At 45.7% G+C, this 19012-nt stretch overlaps 3 protein-coding genes and 1 non-coding gene across 4 annotated transcripts in view; 3 read left to right on the top strand and 1 right to left on the bottom strand.

The window, feature by feature from the left end:
* The window catches only part of LOC118582416 (protein PET117 homolog, mitochondrial), a 41818-nt gene extending 30596 nt beyond the window's left edge, over positions 1–11222 (top strand). The window contains exons 7-9 of the mRNA XM_036185277.1: positions 44–609; positions 9278–9414; positions 11043–11222. The gene's annotated coding sequence lies outside the window, so the exon portion shown is untranslated. The remainder of the gene's footprint in view (positions 1–43; positions 610–9277; positions 9415–11042) is intronic.
* Positions 1–11915, top strand: part of LOC118582415 (cysteine-rich protein 2-binding protein) — a 42461-nt gene extending 30546 nt beyond the window's left edge. The window contains exons 7-10 of the mRNA XM_036185276.1: positions 44–609; positions 9278–9414; positions 11043–11218; positions 11460–11915. Coding sequence (XP_036041169.1) covers positions 44–609; positions 9278–9414; positions 11043–11218; positions 11460–11464 — 884 coding nt within the window. The 3' untranslated portion in view covers positions 11465–11915. The remainder of the gene's footprint in view (positions 1–43; positions 610–9277; positions 9415–11042; positions 11219–11459) is intronic.
* On the top strand, positions 7876–7983 carry LOC118583351. The gene has a single exon (XR_004944922.1). It is a non-coding gene; the product is annotated as a U6 spliceosomal RNA (small nuclear RNA).
* A 3174-nt stretch (positions 11916–15089) lies between the features above and the next one.
* On the bottom strand, positions 15090–18915 carry LOC118581976 (cysteine-rich protein 2-binding protein-like). Its single transcript, XM_036184365.1, has 3 exons — positions 18888–18915; positions 18414–18628; positions 15090–16150 (listed from the first exon to the last, which is right to left on the bottom strand). The coding sequence occupies exons 1-3, from the start codon at positions 18913–18915 to the stop codon at positions 15977–15979; spliced, it is 417 nt and encodes a 138-aa protein (XP_036040258.1). The 3' UTR covers positions 15090–15976.
* Between the last annotated feature and the right edge of the window lie 97 nt (positions 18916–19012).

Here is a 19012-nt window from a genome sequence, read left to right as displayed (position 1 = left end):
GTGCTCTTTCTGTGTCTTGACGACAGTACTTTCTCCTGCACAGATGATGATGAGCTGGAAGGAGATGGAGTTATAGACCCAGGGATGGAGTACATCCCACCCCCAGCTGGGTCAGCAGCTTCTGGGCTGCTTGGGAGCAGAAAGAAGGTCAGAGCTCCAGAGCAGATAAAACAGGAAGTGGACAGTGAGGAGGAGAAGCCAGACAGGATGGATGGAGATAGCGAAGACACAGACTCAAACACTTCTTTGCACACTCGGGCTCGAGAAAAGAGGAAGCCACCCCTGGAGAAGGACGTGAAGCCCAAGGGACCCAGGTATACACCTGTGAGCATCTATGAAGAGAAGCTGTTGCTCAAGAGGCTGGAGGCGTGCCCCAGTGCCGTGGCCATGACCCCAGAAGCTCGGAGGCTAAAGCGGAAACTGATCATCAGGCAAGCGAAGAGGGATCGGGGATTGCCACTTTTTGACTTGGACGAGGTTGTGAATGCTGCCCTTCTGTTAGTCGATGGGATTTATGGAGCCAAAGATGGAGGAGCTTCCCGGCTTCCAGCTGGACAGGCTACATACCGGACCACCTGCCAGGACTTCAGGATCCTTGACCGGTACCAGGTGATGTGGGCTGGAAGAGGGAGTGAGGCAAGGCAGCACCTGGCAGTGGGTACAGTTACTGTGCGTTTGATATCATGAGTAATTTGGGGAGAAAAAAAAGCAATGTAAAATTTGCTGGGCTTCCTGTTCCAAAATTGCTCATCATTTAATGCCCCTTCATATACCTGAGTTTCTTTCTTACTCAGCATCCAAGGAATAGCCTAGACATTTCTTGCCTCTCTCTTGAGGGTAGCTATATGTGGTCTGTTTCATGGTTTTGATTGATAGATTTGTTGAGGACATGTAATATCCTAGACCCTGCTGAGCTGGAGCTGTGGGTGTGTAAACATCTGTGTGCTTAGGGTTCAACATGAAGAACTACATAGTCAGCATTACTCACAGGGTGAGGTCCACAAGTGCTCTGACAACATCTAATTCCACTTAGGACTGCTAGGCTCATCCACCATCAGTAGTGATCTAGTTTTGCTGGACTTCACCCTCATCTGCCTTAACTTTTACCAATCCGATGGCTGTGAAGTGTAATCTCATCTCATATTTGCATCTCTTTGATTATAGGTGAGGTTGAACATTTTGTGTTAACTGTTTATTTCTCTGTGAATTGCTTGTTGAGAGTCTCTGACATTTTTCTCTTGTCCTCTCTGGACTCTCTTGGAAATCTTGTCACATGTCTGATTGTCAGTGATCTGCCAGGCCCCAGGCCTCTTTCTCTGGGTGTGCTTGGTGCTTGGTGCGGGGCCTTTTGATTTGATTATTTCCTTCTGGAGTACTCCTTGTTTCCTGTCCTGTTTCCCCTGTTTTTAGGAATTCCTTACTGTTTTGAATTGGCACACCTCCTATGTAAAGGGCCTGACAGAAGGTACTGCAGGCTCTGCAGGCCACACAGTCTGGCTTGTAACTGAGACCCTTCCTGTGATGGAAGTAGCTGTAGTAGTGAAGGACTCCAGCTGTGCCCCAGTGAGGTCATCTGCTAGGATGGGCAAGGGCTGGGCTTGGCCTGAGGGTACCTATCACTAAGACTGTGCTCTTATGGGTCCTAACTTAAGATGTGTTTTTCTGGCTTGGTGGTGGCACACACCTTTAATCCCACCACTCGGGAGGCAGAGGCAGAGGCAGATGCAGACGGATCTCTGTGAGTTCAAAGCCAGCCTGATTCACAAAGGGAATTCCAGTACAGCCAGAGCTATACACAGAGAAAGACTGTCTCAAAAACCAAAAGATGTGTTTTTCCATCTTGTTAAATGTTGTGTTGATAGCCCCTCCCTCAAAGTGTCTTTCCCTGCTCCCTCTCCTCTTGTGTTGCTTATTGAAATGATGGTAGACTGGGTTTTCTTTATTTCTCCCTGTATTATTTCTTACTCTACTTTTTTCTCTAACAGTTCTTTACAACATGGCCTTTTTGGGTTTTTGAGACAGGGTTTCTCAGCATAGTTTTGGTGGCTGTCCTGGATCCTGTTCTGTAGACCAGGCTGGCCTCGAACTCAGAGATCTTCCTGGCTCTGCCTTCCGAGTGTTGGAATCAAAGGCGTGCACCACCACAGCCCAGCTCACATGGTCTCTTTTAACATTTATTTATTGTGTGCCTGTGCATGCCACAGCACATATGTGGAGGTCAGAAGACAGCTTGTTCTCTTTCACCATGTGGGTTTTTAGGTTTGGACTCAGGTCTCCAGCTTGGTGGAGGTGCTTTTACCCAGTGAGCCATCTCACCATGTGTCTTGGAAACCTGTATGCCCAGAATATCTGTAGTAGAATAAGTCATAAAGTTGTCTGTCCTTCTGTTTTCTCCTTTGGCACTGTGAAGTCATAACTTCATCATCATCATATGTCCTGCATCACTCTCCAAAGCCCCATTTTCTTTTGTTTTGAGATAGGGTCTCATTGTGTAGCACTGGCTGACCTGGAACTCAGATCTGCCTGCCTCTGCCTTCCAGGTGCTGGAATTGAAGGTATGAGCTACCATGTCTTGCTGTGAGAACCCCATTTTCAATCTTATATTTTGTGGCCTCCCTCCTTTTAAAAATGCCCTTCCCCCCTTTCTTCTGGAAGCTTTCAGGTTTTCTGTTTCTGAGGTTTGTTGTTTCCAGTGCTTTTCTGCCTTTTGTTACCAGACAGTTCTGCTCTTGGGCTAGCAGTTGTTGTGTAAGCTTTTCCTGGGGAGAAACAGACTGTCCTACCTAGGCCACCAGCACTAGACCCAACAACAGTTCCTCTAAGGCTGGGTGCTAAAAACCAGTTTAATGGGGTCATTGACTTAGTTTCTTTACTTACTGCTGTGAGAAAATGGGTTTCTTTTGACTCACGTTCCAAGTACAGATTCCATCACAGTAAGGAAGGTGGAGCAGCGAGAGCTGCTCAGATGGAACCTGTTCTCAGGAACCGAGCTATGAGTCCATGCTGCTCAACTCCTTCTCTGTTATCTCACCGGGTGACGGCCCGCTCCATTACTGCCATCCAGATAACCCTCAGCAGGTATTCCTAGGGCCAATCCTAGGTGTGCCTGGACCAGCCTGGATCAGCCCTTCTCAACCTGTGCTTTCCAACAACCCTTCCACAGGGGTCACCTAAGACCACTGGGAAACACTGATTCATAGCAGTAGCAAAATTACAGTTACAAAGTAGTAACAAGGGCTGGAGAGATGGCTCAGAGGTTAAGAGCACTGACTGCTCTTCCAGAGGTCCTGAGTTCAATTCCCAGCACCCACATGGTGGCCCCCAACCATCTATAATGAGATCTGGTGCCCTCTTCCGTATACATAATAAATAAATATATCTTTTTTTAAAAAAAAAAAAGTAGTGACAAAAATTTTCTGGCTGGGGGTCACTACAACATGAGGAACTATATTAAAGGGTCACTGCATTAGGAAGGTTTAAGAACTGGCCTAGATTGAGTCTAATTGACAGTTAACACTAAACAATACAGCTACTTGCAGAAATGCAAAGGATTACTTCTAGGAACATGGGCAGCTGATGGCCAGCTATACCATTGGAGGGGGAAATCTCTTTATAACTGTTTATAAATCTTGGGGAGAGAAGTGACCTCACAAACACCTTGTATTAATAACCCTTTACTGCGGCGATCTCCTCGACCAGCGAGGAAGAACGACCACCATTCGAGGATTCTTCTCAGATCACACTTTATTGGAGCGCCTCTTGATTAAGGGAGAGCGGGAGGTGAGGGGCCCCAAGAACCAAAAGGCAGCTGCTTATATAGGGAACCAAGTGAATGGGTCAATCTGTGATTGGATCCCACCAGAATGCAAGCACGGGGAGCCACGGGATAGGCTGAGGACATAAGGCCAAATTACCATATACGCACATGCGCAAACCTCGAGGCTCACAGCCCAGCAAGCATAGCCAAATATGGAGTTGTTTACAGCAAAGCTGTCAGGAAGTCGGTGCCCTACATCTCCCCCCTCTTTATTAATTAAGCAACAGGAGAGAGTAGAGGTCCGATCTCTGATAAGACCTTCAAGTACCCTTTTCTCAGAGATGGGATATTGGTACTGACCCATATGCAATCGGACTTGCTCTCCTTAAAGGAAGGAAAACGTCCTACTCTCCAAGTGCAGTGCATGAGCCTGGCATCCTGTGCCCAATACAAATACTTCACCCAATCAGGTCCCCACCTCATGATGTGTTGACCGATCGAAGGTGAGTAAACAAGATAATGGTCCACATACCTTCCCGAGTGCAATGGACTAACTAGTCCTAGGGGTGCAAAGGCTATGTGAACTTATCATTTGTTCTTTAAGGCAGAAAGCCAGATCTGAGGGGAGGAGCCACACTCCAGAGCGGCCAATGCCTCAGTGATGACCTTGTCCTTTTTTGTTCCTGCTCGCAAATGGCAGACCAACCACAGACAAAGCGCACACCCTCCAAGACAGCATGCCAAAAATATACTCCTTAAACAGGGAAAGGGCAGAAGAAATCCAGGAAGTTAATCCCTCCGCCAGTCCGGTGTCCACCTGGGTCGAGTTCACCGTGACGATAGCCACCCTCAGTTGTTCCATCAGGTCGTCGAATTCTCCCGTCCAATTGCCTAAAAGATAACTGGACAACTGTTTAGACGGATTTACAGCACGGGTAAAGTTTTCATACTGGATACTAGTCACACACAACCCAGCATAATTCTATTGACAGCCGAGCTGGGCAATCTGCCAAAGGGTGTCAATTTGCGCTTATTGGTCGCAGCCTCTTCATTGGCAAACTCAATCAGGACAGACACCTGAACTCAGGCCCTTGGCCCTAATCATTCTCTATGCGTACCTGCTGGATAAAGCCACGAGAAACCTAAAAATGGGCTCCCACAGGTCCCCCTTTCAATTCTTAATATAATACAGTAGCTTGTTAAGAGCCAGAAAAATTGGGTGCGATGAAGAAGCGCCCATGTCTAAAACTTTTCAATCTTTTAGACAATCTTTCACTTTCACTTTTGGCTCACCTATCGACTAGCCCTTGGTTCCAGCTCTCTCTTTATCTACCGAGAAGAGCAAAAACCTCCCCGCTTTTGTCGCGGGTTCCCAATTCACCTGGGAATTCCTTTAACCCTGCTTTTGTCGCAGGTTCCCAATTTACCTGGGATTTCCTTTAACCCTGCTTTTGTCGCAGGTTCCCAATTTACCTGGGATTTCCTTTAACCCTGCTTTTGTCGCAGGTTCCCAATTTGCCTGGGATTTCCTTTAACCCTGCTTTTGTCGAAGGTTCCCAATTTACCTGGGATTTCCTTTAACCCTGCTTTTGTCGCAGGTTCCCAATTAACCTGGGATTTCGCCACTCCGTGTGTTGAGTTCTGAATCCCCTTCGACCCCTCACCCGGTGTCCGAATTTCCCGGGTTTCCGAGTTTCCCGGTGTCCGAGTTTCCCGGGTTTCGGCACCAGCTGCGGCGATCTCCTCGACCAGCGAGGAAGAACGACCACCATTCGAGGATTCTTCTCAGATCACACTTTATTGGAGCGCCTCTTGATTAAGGGAGAGCGGGAGGTGAGGGGCCCCAAGAACCAAAAGGCAGCTGCTTATATAGGGAACCAAGTGAATGGGTCAATCTGTGATTGGATCCCACCAGAATGCAAGCACGGGGAGCCACGGGATAGGCTGAGGACATAAGGCCAAATTACCATATACGCACATGCGCAAACCTCGAGGCTCACAGCCCAGCAAGCATAGCCAAATATGGAGTTGTTTACAGCAAAGCTGTCAGGAAGTCGGTGCCATCTTAGAATGGTGACTCCCTACACTTTACTATCTGTAAATCCTAGGGGGAGGGGTGTAGCCTTGGAATCCCTCCCCCACTCTTCATGGACAGTTAATGAGCCCACTCTTGCTCAGGTCTCCTTCAGGTAACCACAGCTGCTGATGGCTGTGGCATGCCCAGAGGATGGCATTCCACAATAGAGGTGTCTGATAGGCTGTGTGGTATTTATCTCACCTGGTGTTATCTGAGCTTCCTCGATCTGTGGTTTAGTAGTGTCTGACATTAGAGTTGTAACTGCTTCCCATGTTTTCTGTTCCCCTTTCCTTCTGTGTTCTCCTTGTCTTACCTTTTATAGTTCCCCACAATTCTTGGGTTTCCTGTTCCATTGATTTTTAGTCTTTCTTTCTTTGCTTTTTGGTTTGGGAAGGTTTTATTGACAGACGCTCAAGATTAGAGAGTCTCTTCTAAGCTCTGTGCAGGTTATTGGTTAGTCCACTGTCAGAGCCATTCCTGATTTCCTGTTTTGGTCTCTAAGCATTAATTTAGTTCTTCGGTTAAACTGCCGTCTGCTCTTGCATGTGTGCCCCTTAGAGCATGTAACGTGACGACTGCAGCGTTAAGTGGCTTTCCCAGGGATCTCAGTGTCCTGCACTGAAGCGCTTCTGGAGCTTGTTCTGCCCCTTCGCAGGGGCCGAGGGCCTGGTTTAGTGGTGCTCCCTTAGCCTTAGTAGAGTGAGAGACACTGGCATGCCACTTCCCATTCTCTCTTCCAGAGTCAGGCAGGCTCACCTCTCAGGAAGCCCTGCTGCTCTGTGATCCCTCTGCTGTTCTCCTGGGCTGTGGATGCTTAGTTCTGACTCTAGTGGTTCCTCTCCTCTGTCTCAAGAAGATTCCAGCCAACAGTTGCCTGGCAAATTTGGTTGGCCATCACCCATCCAGAGTCACCACTGAAGGGTGTAACCAAGCCTTCCTGGCCCTCTGGTGCAGAGCCCTGCTCTGTCTCCCTTTGTCATTCGTTCTAGCCTCTTTTCCTTCCTAGGCTTCTCCTCAGCCTGTGTTGCTGTCTGTGGCCTCTCCCAGGCTGGGTTTGGGAAGAGACCCAGCACACCTAAAGGACAGCATTTAATGCTGTCCACACCGTCTTTGACTTTAAAGCCATCTTTCCTCATCACCTTGTGATTCGGTAAATGTAATTAAGTACGTGCCAGACACTACTCCAGCTGGGCATACTACGGTAAATTACTGCTACCTAGGTTTCTGACTCCAGAGCTGACATCCTCCAACAGTGACATGATAGTGTTAGCTCACTGGGCCCAGATCTCCTGACTGGGTGTATGTGTAAGAGAACTGGACTAGAAAGCCAGACACAGGCTCTGAGGCATGAGGAAAACTGATAGATGTCATGGGAACATCATAACACAGGAGCATGGTATAATAGGGCCAGGTCCTGCAGGTTCCCTGAGAGCACAGGTGAGGACCTTGAAATATATTCTGAACATACAATGGGAGAACACATAGGAGTTATGAACCAGAGGGGTGAGTTGATGTTTGCTTTTTATTTTTTTATTATTTATTTATTTATTGGTTTTTTGAGACAGGGTTTCTCTGTAGCTTTGGAGTCTGTCCTGGACTAGCTCTGTAGACCAGGCTGGCCTCAAACTCACAGAGATCCGCCTGCCTCTGCCTCCCGAGTGCTGGGATTAAAGATGTGCGCCACGACCGCCCGGCGATGTTTGCTTTTTAAATAGGGTTTCACTGTGTAGCCCTGGCTGGCCTGGATCTCACTTTATAGACCAGGCTGGCCTTGAGCTCACTCACAGGGATCTGCTGTCTCTGTCCCCCAAGTGCTAGGATTAAAGGCGTGTACCACCATGCCTTATTCATTTCTTTTGAAAAAAAAAAATACCTGGCCTATACGTAGAGACTGAATGGTGTGGGGTGAGAGTGGGCCAATAGGAGGAAGTGGTGGTTGTCCAGGCTTGGTGGAAGGTGTTTTGGAGAAGAGTGGAAGCTGCGGAGGTAGGGGAACTGCAACATCCACAGGACTCACCCTGAGACTTAAGAAGGGGAGATTGTGCTCGCTTCGGCAGCACATACACTAAAATTGGAACAATACAGAGAAGATTAGCATGGCCCCTGCGCAAAGGATGACACGCAAATTTGTGAAGCGTTCCATTAAAATTAAAAAAAAAAAAAAAAGAAGAAGAAGAAGGGGAGATTATTTTGTGGACTGGTGGGTCTACAAATTAGCTGACACTGTGTTGAAACCACCCCAAACTTAAAGACTTGCCATAAGAACTGCTAAATATTTCTTGGACTTCTGCACCTGACTGGACTCAGCTGAATGGTTCTTTTACCTTGTGAGCTGACGGCTGGGTCACTGGGATTGTGTCTGTGGCTGCATTCACTGGGGAGCTGGTTGGGATGGGATTGACTGGGACACTGCTCTTCTTCCGGGCTCTGGCTCCAGGGCCTAGTTGGAGCCATCTGGCAGCCATGCATCGAGGTGGAAGAAGCTGCCAGTTGTCTTAAGATTTGGGCTTGAAGTTCCAGCTGTTACTTCTGCCAGTCTGATAGGTCAAAGTTCTTTACAACTTTGTTAGGGGTTCAGGGCTCAGGGGTAGACTCTACCTTCTGGTAGGAGGAGCCATTATACCTGCAAGGGTGGGAGGACTTGCTAGTGGCCATGTTTGGAAACTGTGAGCCACAGCTTTGAAGATTACTTTGAAATTCACTTGAAGCCTTGGAAGAATTTCAAAGCTGGCTTTTGAGGAGTTTGGTGTCCAGGCTGGAAAAGTCTGAAGGCAAATTAAAAAGGAAGAAACCTTGGACTCTTTCAACAAGTTCTTTCCTAGGCTAAGAGCAAACTGGCTCTAACAGACAACTGGTTTCTGCGCTTCATCTTGGCACTCCCTTTGCAAAGGTCTTTTAATCTTTGTTGGAGCTCTTTGCTGTTACAACCTTAATTGCGGTGTTCTGTTGCTACATGACCTAGTGCTCCAGGTTAGCAGCCCTCACTGAAGAACACCTTACCATCAGTGTGGCCAGCACAGAGCAAGTATGTGAAACCAACCAGTTCAGCCCCCATACCTGCCTAACAAACTAAGGCCATGCCTTTGCCTAGTCTCTGCTTGGCCTCCTTACTGTGGTGACAGGTTTTAGGGCTGATAATCAATATGACTCCTGTGTTTGCCATATTTACTTGGTGAAAGGGGGACACAGTAAAAAAAAAAAAAGGTTCATTAGCCCTGATGGCCCTTCGGACGAAGCTGTGGTTGCATAATGAATAGTCAGTAGCCCATCCCTGTTAGTTGTTTTGAATTTAGTTTTAGGCAAAACTATGTGAAGTTTATGTCAGAACTTCAGCTTTCCAAACAGGTGGTACAAAAAAAGACCTACACACAGAAAGATCATAGACATGGAAGGTAACCATTTTGAGTGGTTTTATTTTTATATAAACTGTTTCTTTGCCACAGACTGCTTTACCAACCAGGAAAGGATTCAGGCACCAAACCACCAGATTTTTGTATCGTTTGGTGGGATCAGAAGATATGGCTGTGGACCAAAGTATTGTCAGCCCTTATACTTCTCGGATCTTGAAGCCTTATATCAGGTATCCATGACATCAAGACTGGCGGGAGGGGTGACGCTGGTGCTTTCTGTACCCAGTGTATAGGGTAAATGTGTCCTGACATGATGCAGGTTCAGGCAAGGACAAAGTGGTCCTTTGAAAGAGGTATAAAAAGGGAGACTGAGTTAACTTTCTTTCTTTCTTTTTTTTTTTTTTTTTTTTTCGAGACAGGGTTTCTCTGTGTAGTTTTGTGCCTTTCCTGGAACTCGCTTTGTAGACCAGGCTGGCCTTGAACTCATAGAGATCCACTTGCCTCAGCCTCCCGAGTGCTGAGATTAAAGGCATGCACCACCACCACCACCACCACCACCACCACCACCACCACCACCTGGCTAACTTTGATTTCTTGGTCATCATCATCATCATCATCATCATTTTTTGGTGTTTTGAGACAGGGTCTTTCTCCACAGCCGTGGCTGTCCTAGAACTCACTATGTAGACTAGGCTCGCCTTGAACTCAGATATCCACCTGCCTCTGCCTCCCTAGTGCTGGGGTTAAAAGCATGTGCCGCTACAACTGGCGTTCGTTACTCTATCAAAATTATGTATATTTGGTAGTCTGTGAACTGAAAGTAAGAAAGGAAAGCAGTCCCAATTGAGCCAATATCTGAACTGAACATTGGGACAGTTTCCGTTTTCCGTCTTTTTGTGTGTGCACATATGTGTGTGTGTACTCATCTGTGGAGTGCTGTGGTTGACTTTGGATATTTTTCATTATTACGCTGAACCTTTTTTAATGAATTTAGTTAATTAATTAATTTTGAAGCAGGGTCTCACTGTATCCTTGGCTGGCCTGGAACTCATTGTGTAGACCAGGCTATCCTTGAACTCAGAGATCTGCCTGCCTCTGCCCTTTGAGTGCTATGGTTAAACACCGGTGCTACCACACCTGGACTGCACTTTATTTTTTGAGACAGTCTCTCAGTCAATCTAGAGTCGACTGTTTCAGCCTAGGCCAGCTGGCTTGCAAGCTCCAGGAACCTCCCCATGTCTGCTCCTAGCCCGGGCATGCACTGTCATACCCCACTTTACATGGCTATGAGGATCCAAGTCCTCTTGTTTGCATAGCAGGCACTTTACCCACCCAGCCATCTTCCTAGGCCCTTCTTTCTTCTTGTTGGACAGTTTCTAATGAATGTTGTCTGGGAAGTGCATGGAAGCCGAGCGTCCTGGAGAGGCCATGCTTCTCTGAACTCCACCAGCACCCTGATCCCCTCACTTACTACTGGCTCCTGGGCAAACCTGTGGGAAGGCCGCTGCAGCCTTTCTCCCCTCATCTCCAGCTGCCAGAGGAGTTGGGCAGTCCCTCCTCTGGCCTCTGCTCATGCTAGTGAAGCATCCCTGTGTCAGGTGCTTCAGGGCATATCTAAGTGCTGTTTCTGTTTCTCACTTCCCCTCATGCAGTCCCCGGTGAGTACCAGAGGGGTCTGGCGTGATCCTTGTTCAGAGTGAATTTAGAAAGCATTCAAACTGCATACTAGCTAGTTAGCATACAAAGCAGTGTGATTTAGTATGGTTTGCAAGCAGTTCAAATTAGCTTTGAGTCAGATAGCTAGCAGTAATGAGTGTTTTTCTTGACTTGAATTTGTTTATTTTCTGTGGTGCTGGAGGCGTGATTATGAGACAAAGCCGCCCAAACTACAGCTCCTGTCACAGATTCGTTCCCACCTGCACAGGAGTGACCCTCACTGGACACCTGAGCCTGATGCACCTCTCGATTACTGCTATGTCCGACCAAATCACATCCCAACGATCAACTCCATGTGTCAGGAGTTTTTCTGGCCTGGTATGTTTCTACTTCCAACCCAGGCAGATTGGTTTTTCTGTATATATCACCTGGATGTGTTTCTAAATAGCGTCTGCCATCTGACCTTAAGCTCTTTACTCTTGATTCCGTTTAGTCTGTCTTTACTAACAGAAATATTAAAGCATAAATGCCTTTCGCTTTCCTAAGATCAAGAAGCCAGCAATTAAGTAATCAACAGTGTTTTTGTTTGTTTTTCTTCCCTGTTTGTCTCTGCTTCCAGAATAAACGATTCATCCTGTTTTGCTTCTGCCTATGTTTAGATATCAGGTAATGTCTCTCCAAGATACACAGACTCATAGCTGGGCATGCAGACGCTTTTGGTTTTTCCTAATAGTTCTTTATGTTTTTGTTGTTTAGCTATTTCTTAGAGAGTATTAGGATACCCAGAAGGTGTTTGTAAGAAGCCAAATGCCCCTGACTTCAGGAGTCAGGGTAAACAAGGATGATTTGTCATTTCATCAGCCAAGACCTAGGCCATCATTGCTAAATACAAGCATGCTCTCAGTCGGCCTGCTCTGAAACCTACAGATGTCACAGATTTCCTCAGGGTTAGAGCCCTGCCCTGCTTATGGTCTGACAGTGTGGTTCCATCTCTTCTAGGGTGCTATTGGGCCTAAGAGTCACATTCTAGAAATATTGGCTCCTTCTGCCCTGATGTTAGGTATTTGCCACACATTATGCACACCATCTATAATTATTTTTTAAAAGATTTATTTATTATGTATACAGTGTTCTGTCTGCATGTATGCCTGCAGGTCAGAAGAGGGTGCCAGATCTCATTACAGATGGATGTGAGCTACCATGTGAGTGCTGGGAATTGAATTCAAGACCTCTGGAAGAATAGCCAGTGCTCTTAACCACTGAGCCATCTCTCTAGCTGCCTAAAATTTGTATTTTATTGTGAAAGCTTTCATAGAAAGATTGTCAGTGGTGTGTGAGTGGGATAAAGAAAATATTAGCAGGCTCATGAGATGGCACAGTTGGTAAAGTGCTTGCCATGTGAACCTGCATTCTGAATTCTGTCCTCACATCCTACATTAGAAGGAGAGAACAGACTGACCACAGCTGTCCTTGGACCTCTACACACATACCATGGCACATATGCATTGCACTCATACATATGTGCACACACACAACATGAACAATAATAATAACAAAATTTGAAGAAAAAGAAGAGAAAATGATATTGGCACTTTGGATTACCAGCATATACCACCGTGCCCTGCTGTGCTCTCCTGATATCATCTAAAAATTTAATCTTTGCAGGGAGAAGAGATATAAGACACGGCTGGGAGAGGAAGGGCCAGGGTCAAGGGATATTTAGGAAGCTGTGTGACAGGACCTGGGCCTGAATGGCCAGGAACAGGGCCAGAGTAAGCTAAGCCCTGGCTGGAGTTCCCAGTGTGACCAATACATCTCAGCTACCTGAGCTGGAGAACACAGCATGGGCGCCTTCTCCACCTGATCTACCCTCTCTCTCCACTGACAGGATGTGTGCCACAGTGCAGAAAGTGCTCTCCCTAGAACCAGCACAGCAGTCACAAGCCGCTATGAGTGCAATGTCCGTGAGGCCGTGGCCAGAGCTGCCAGGGGCCTATCTGACCTTCATGGCCCTCTCCACCTGATAATCTACACAGCATGAGAATCTTATTAGCAGCTGGCGGCTCTGTCTTTGCCTGGGTCCTGACCCTGTGGGTAGGGCAAGGCTAGAAGCAGCTCATGTGCCCACTTCTCATGGGACTCCTGGGTGAGCTGCCAGATCACTTTGCACAGGCCCAAGAAAACTGTCCCCAGGAGCTGAGGTTGGAAAGCCTAGGCACAGGTCTCCCTCCAGCTTCTTGGCCAAGCCACCACCATCTTCCTCTTCAGCTCACGAAAACCAAACATTTTCAGACTTTAATCACTTTTGCAGAGGTCCTCTTAGCATAGGGAAACCTGTATGCAGTGAAAGGCTCTAAAAACTAGGAGTCTTCCGGGTCAGCCAAGGCATGTGGCGCTCTGCTCAAGCCAGCAGTTCTGAGCACGGCACCCCGCCCCCAGGTGAAGTCAGAGTAAGCAAGACTGCTGCTTTTGATGTCAATCTGCTAAGCTTCGAACTGACAGTTCTCTTATTTCTGGTGCGTGGTTTTGCAGAACCCCGATCCTTACGTACCCGAGCCAAGTGCTCTTCCACTGAGCTACATGCACCCCAGCTGTTTTAGATTTTCTTTCTGGACCTATTGCTACAAATCTGAGGTGGGTATTATCCTCATTTTACAGGTGAGGCAGGTGAAGTGAGTGTGATATTCACTCCAATGCCATGAGACTAATTTCGGAAACGAAGATTGTAATTGACAAGTATTTCTGTCTTATTTTGTTAAGAACGTGTGTGTGTGTGTGTGTGTGTGTGTGTGTGTAAAGCAGGTATCTGTGTCTTTCATTTATTATCATTTAATTTAACACTGAGATAACATTAGTGACTAAGTGTTGTAAATTAAAAGACTAGACATTCCTCAAAAGACTTTACCACCTAAAATATGTGATATGTTTGCAGTTGTACATGGGATAGTTGTATAATGTTAGGGAGAATTATGACCTAGCTATTGTTTTCATTTGGAAAGTAAGCATGATACAAGGAGATGTGAATATGAGTCAAGGTAACATAACAAGGAATGGACCTGTATGGCTAACCTTGTCAATTTGACTACACCTGGAGGTAACTGCTAGGCGCTCCTGTGAGGGCTGTTCTTAATCAGATTATTTGGAGAAGGCTGACCCACCCTAAATCTGGAGCACACTTTATGGTAGCAGCTCTCAAAGGACATGGAAAAAGGAAGCTTTGCTTTTTGCCTGCTTGCTCTCACCCTTGCTAGCAAGTTCGTCTACCCTATTGCTGTGGCCAGTATTAAATTCAACTTCTTCAGGATTCCAATAGAGACTGGTAGCACTCTAGGAATCCTCTAGGTCTTCAGCACCAGATAGGGACTGTAAAGTCATCCAGCCTTCTGAACTGGATAACTACCAGATTCTCAGCCCTTCCATCATGAGACAGACATTGCTGGACTACATAGATGACACCCTGTAAACCAATCTAATAAATCCCCATTATAGAGAGAGACATACATAATTGACAAATGTTTGTCTTATTTTGTTCTATACACACATCTACATCACACATACTCATCCTATCAGTTCTTTCTTTTGAGAACCCTGACTTATACAGATTGATAATAAGCATCAATGTAAGATAATGAGAAAATAGCTGTAATTGTCAGAAATACCTACCTAAATAAGTGGTGATGGTGTAACCACACAATACTCAGCATTTACTTTTAACTCTCATATATATACAATAAAATAATCTTTAAAAATATGTCAAATAGGGGAAGATAAAGCTGCACTGTATAAGAGAAAGGTAAAGCCTTAGTTACTTTTCCATTGTCCTGATAAGACACCATTAGCAGGTGTCTTATGAGGGCAATAGAAAAGTAACTAAGGTAGGGCTTATGACCCATTATCACCAACACCCTTTAAAAGGTAAAAAGTGCTTGGGAGGAAGGAAGAAGAAAATAGGAAGATGCTATATGGTGTTGCTCTAAATCCTCAAAGAAAGAGCCTCAACTGTTGTTGCTCCAGGTAACAGAGAAACACTGCCCTCAACACAGGGATTCAAGCTACAGACAGAGCCCATGGGCAGAGGATCTAACTAGTGTTCCACACGGTAAAGTTTTAAATGTGCATGGCAGTGTTCTATAAAGCATTCAGCTCTCTCTGGATTCTCAACCCAACCCAAAGCCCACAAAGGAAGAAAACAGCCACTGATCCTAATTAAAGACAAGTTGAGCGCAAATGACTGAGCTGAAGCCTTGGCTGTGAGTTGTTACACATAAGGTTTTTATTTGAGAATATCTGATACTTTTGGAAATGCACTTTTGGGTCCAAAGACACTTGCAGTCCATCTGTAACACTTGCAACCTAGGAAGCAGCTTCATCCTGCTGACAGGGCATCCAGTTCTGCCTGCACCACTCCATGACTCCACTCCTGTGGTGCAACTGTTCTGGGCATGAGAAGGGCCAGGGAAGGCATCTAATATATCAGGCTCAATTGTTCCTCTCAAGCAATTTCCCCAGGCCATGCCAAGAATGAACTCCATCTACCAGGTCAGTGTCCCTTCAAGGAGATGCTAGCAGGTAGATCAGGTAAAGCAGCATGGAGATAAACAATGAATTTATTCCTCCGGACTGGGACCAGAATCAGCAGTCAGTGCCCCATGAGTCCTCTGGGACTCAATGACAGCACACCATAGGCTAGGAACAGGGTTGAAATCATTCCTGACACCTTATAATCTCTCATCCCAGGACAGCAGAAGGCCACATGGGCACTGCAAACCTTCAACACCTTTCACGTTTCTTGACCTCTAACATAGGGTAAGCAGGCCCTTTCTCACAGGCTTCGGTTTGGCAGCTCTCTTATGCTCACTCATTACTGTGTGGAAAAAGGATGGCAGAGTCACTTGGTTTTGGTTAACAATGGAGCCCAGGATGCCGCTGCAAGGCCACTCCAGGATGGGCTGGAGGGTTTCTGGATGGAAGAGCTGCCTACTTGTACCACTGAACATGGCTTCACTCACCCAACGGGGCCACGTGGAGGCCATCACCGCCAGGAGACCAGGGCCCATGGCAGGATAACTGCCTCACAGCTCCTGAAGGCCCATTCCCTGACAGTACCCATGTTCTATGGGCAGAACTGGGTTCACTTCAGCGTCGGAGCCTCAGGAAGAATGCGTGTTTACATTCTGTACTCTCCAGGGGGTAATATTTATCATAAAAATCCAGAACATACTCCTCAGTCTTAAAGCCAAACTTCTGATATAGCAGCATGGCAGGGTTGCTTGCTGAGACGTGAAGAGTCACATCCTTGCCCATGCACGTCTGCCAAAGAGTAGAAAAACACAAGGTGAAGTCACAGGGACAGGGAGAGAATGAACAAATGAAGACAACCTTCAGAAGGAAACAAATGGGGTATTAGGGACTGGAGTTGAGGCACGGCAGCACCTAGCAACAGCTGGAAATCCAGGAGCACTTAGCCACTGAGCTGTGTGTCTCCAAGACTAAAGGGATTCATGTGCTGGGGGCAAGGGGAGGGGGTTGTTTCTACCCTGAAGCAAAAGGCCACAGAATATATTTTGTTATATTACATTTATTTGGTTTTTTGGTTTATTTTTGGTTTATTTATTTATTTATTTGTTTGTTTATTTATTTATTTATTTATTTTGGTTTTTCGAGACAGGGTTTCTCTGTAGCTTTGGAAGCTGTCCTGGAACTCACTTTGTAGACCAGGCTGGCCTCGAACACAGAGATCCACCTGCCTCTGCCTCCCGAGTGCTAGGATTATAGGTGTGCACCACCACCTCCTGGCTTACATATATTTGTTAATTTATACTATTTATTTTATTTTACTGTATGTCTGAATGAATGTCTTTGTACCATATGTGTGTAGGAGACGACAGGTAAGAAGAAGTGTTAATCCCCTGGAACTGAGGTTACAGATGGTTGTGAGCTGTCATGTGGGTGCTGGGAACCAAAGCTAGGTCTTCTGCAAAAACAGTTAAGTGCTCTTACAGCCGAGGATCTCTCCAGCCCTGTTTATTATTTCAATTACATTTTACTAACTTATTACTGTGTGTCAGGGGTGGTGTGTGTGGGAACTTGTGCATGCCATACTGCACAAACTGGAGGTAAGAGGACCACCAGGAGTCAGTTCTTTACTTCCCCTTGTGGATCCCCAGTGTTTCACTCAGACCATCAGGTTCAGGGGCAAGTGCTTTGACTCGCTGAGTCATCTCACCAGCCTCCATATTACTGTATTTATAATTCAATTAAGTTTAAATATCAGACACACCAGCACCAACAATATGACAACCTTGAAGAACTAGAGAACGAGAAATTCTGTTTTCCATGGAGATGACAGTTACATTGCCTCCACAACAACTGTAATAATTCCTTTCCTAGAAATGCTAGAAAATATACTAAATTATATACATAACTTCTAAATACAAAATCTTAATTATAAAGCCTGAAGATCTTGTACACCTAAGTCCTTAGGTCTCTTTCAATCTGACATAATTAACTTCCCAGAATTGAGGTTTCTGTATTTAGAGAAAAAGAGCAGAGAAGGTTCTATGAATATAAAGGCATGTTTTTAGATTCTTCTTCTTCTTTTTTTTTTTTTTTTTTTTTTTTTTTTTTTTTTTTTTGGTTTTTTGAGACAGGGTTTCTCTGTGTACCTTTGCGCCTTTCCTGGAACTCGCTTTGGAGATCAGGCTGGCCTCAAACTCACAAAGATCTGCCTGGTTCTGCTCCCAGAGGCTCAGAGATTTGACTGCTTAGTCACTAAGGTATAGCACTATTTGAAAGAATTAGGAGGTGTGGCGTTGTTGGAGGAAGTGTGTCACTAGGGGTGGGTTTTGAGGTTTCGAAAGCCCAAGCCAGGCCCAGTGGCTCTCTATTTCTGCCAGATACATCAGATCCAGAAGTAAACTCTCGGCTACCACGTCTGCCTGCATGCCATCATGCTCCCATCATGAGGATAATGCACTAAACTTCTCAAACTGTAAGCATGCACCAATTCAATGCTTTCTTTTTATAAGAGTTGCTATTATCATGGAGTCTCTTCACAGCAATAGACCACTGACTAAGACAGTGACATAGTAAATCCCATGCCAACCAAGGTTTCGTATCAACATCTTGCCTAAAAAGCAAAACAAAACAATCTTTTGCTTGTGGGAGGAAAAAAATCATTGCATTCATTCATTCTGAGTGTACTACTCATTGATTCAATTGGGATGTTTATAAACTGATAATACACCCTCACAGTCATGTGAGACATTCTAAGAGCAGAACAGTATCAATACAGAACTGCATGTGCTTTACAGTTTCACATGTGGTATTGCTGTTTTATTTATGATACATGTTCACCTAGGGGCTTCTCTAAAGCCAAGAATAGAATCTTATTTTAGGGGCTGGAGGTTTAATCCATGAGTTTCCATAGTCTCATGATTGGTGACAATGGCTTCCTTTTGCTTGAGCCACGCTGGACAAGCCAGCTCAGCCTCGTGCTTCCTCCAAGTCTTTCAGGAAAGCCCTGAAAGGTAAATTACTTCATTTAGGTAAATCATGAGCAGAGAGAACTTGCCTGAATCAGATGATAGATCATGAATGTGGCAATCCCCGCTCTTCTCCATTCAGGATGGACAAGCAGAAATGAAATGTAAGCTTCGTTGTACTTCACGTCCGGAACCATGAAGCCAAAGGCAACAATGACTTTTTTATAAAGGACTACGACACTGAAGTCTGGATACTGCAGACACTCAGACAGGTCAATGCCTAAAGAAAAGAACCAGCCAGACACTCAGGCCATGTGCCTTTTGGAGCTAATGAAAACAAGCTGTTCAGCCTGTACTTATTGTTACACCTGCATGCTAAAAAAATTCCCCAAATTGGAAGCAAAGACATTACCATAGATACCACACATTCAGATCAGAAAAAAAAAAAATGCATTTTAGAAAATATCAAAATTAACATAGTCTTTTCTAAGTACATATGTTAAAAGCAGAGAGACAGGACAGGTTGGGTAGCAGAGAGTACTCCAGGTTCAGAATGGACTCACCTGGCTTTGACTCAGCCTCGTCTACCATGTGTGTGATTTAGCACATTTTAAAATGCCTCATTTCTTGCAATGTATTAAGACAAGGTACATACTGAGCCCTGACAGAGTAGGGGTAAAGGTCCCTG

The sequence above is a fragment of the Onychomys torridus genome, chromosome 4 (assembly GCF_903995425.1).
Source record: "Onychomys torridus chromosome 4, mOncTor1.1, whole genome shotgun sequence".
Lineage (NCBI taxonomy): Eukaryota > Metazoa > Chordata > Mammalia > Rodentia > Cricetidae > Onychomys > Onychomys torridus.
This window is presented reverse-complemented; position numbering and strand designations above follow the sequence as displayed.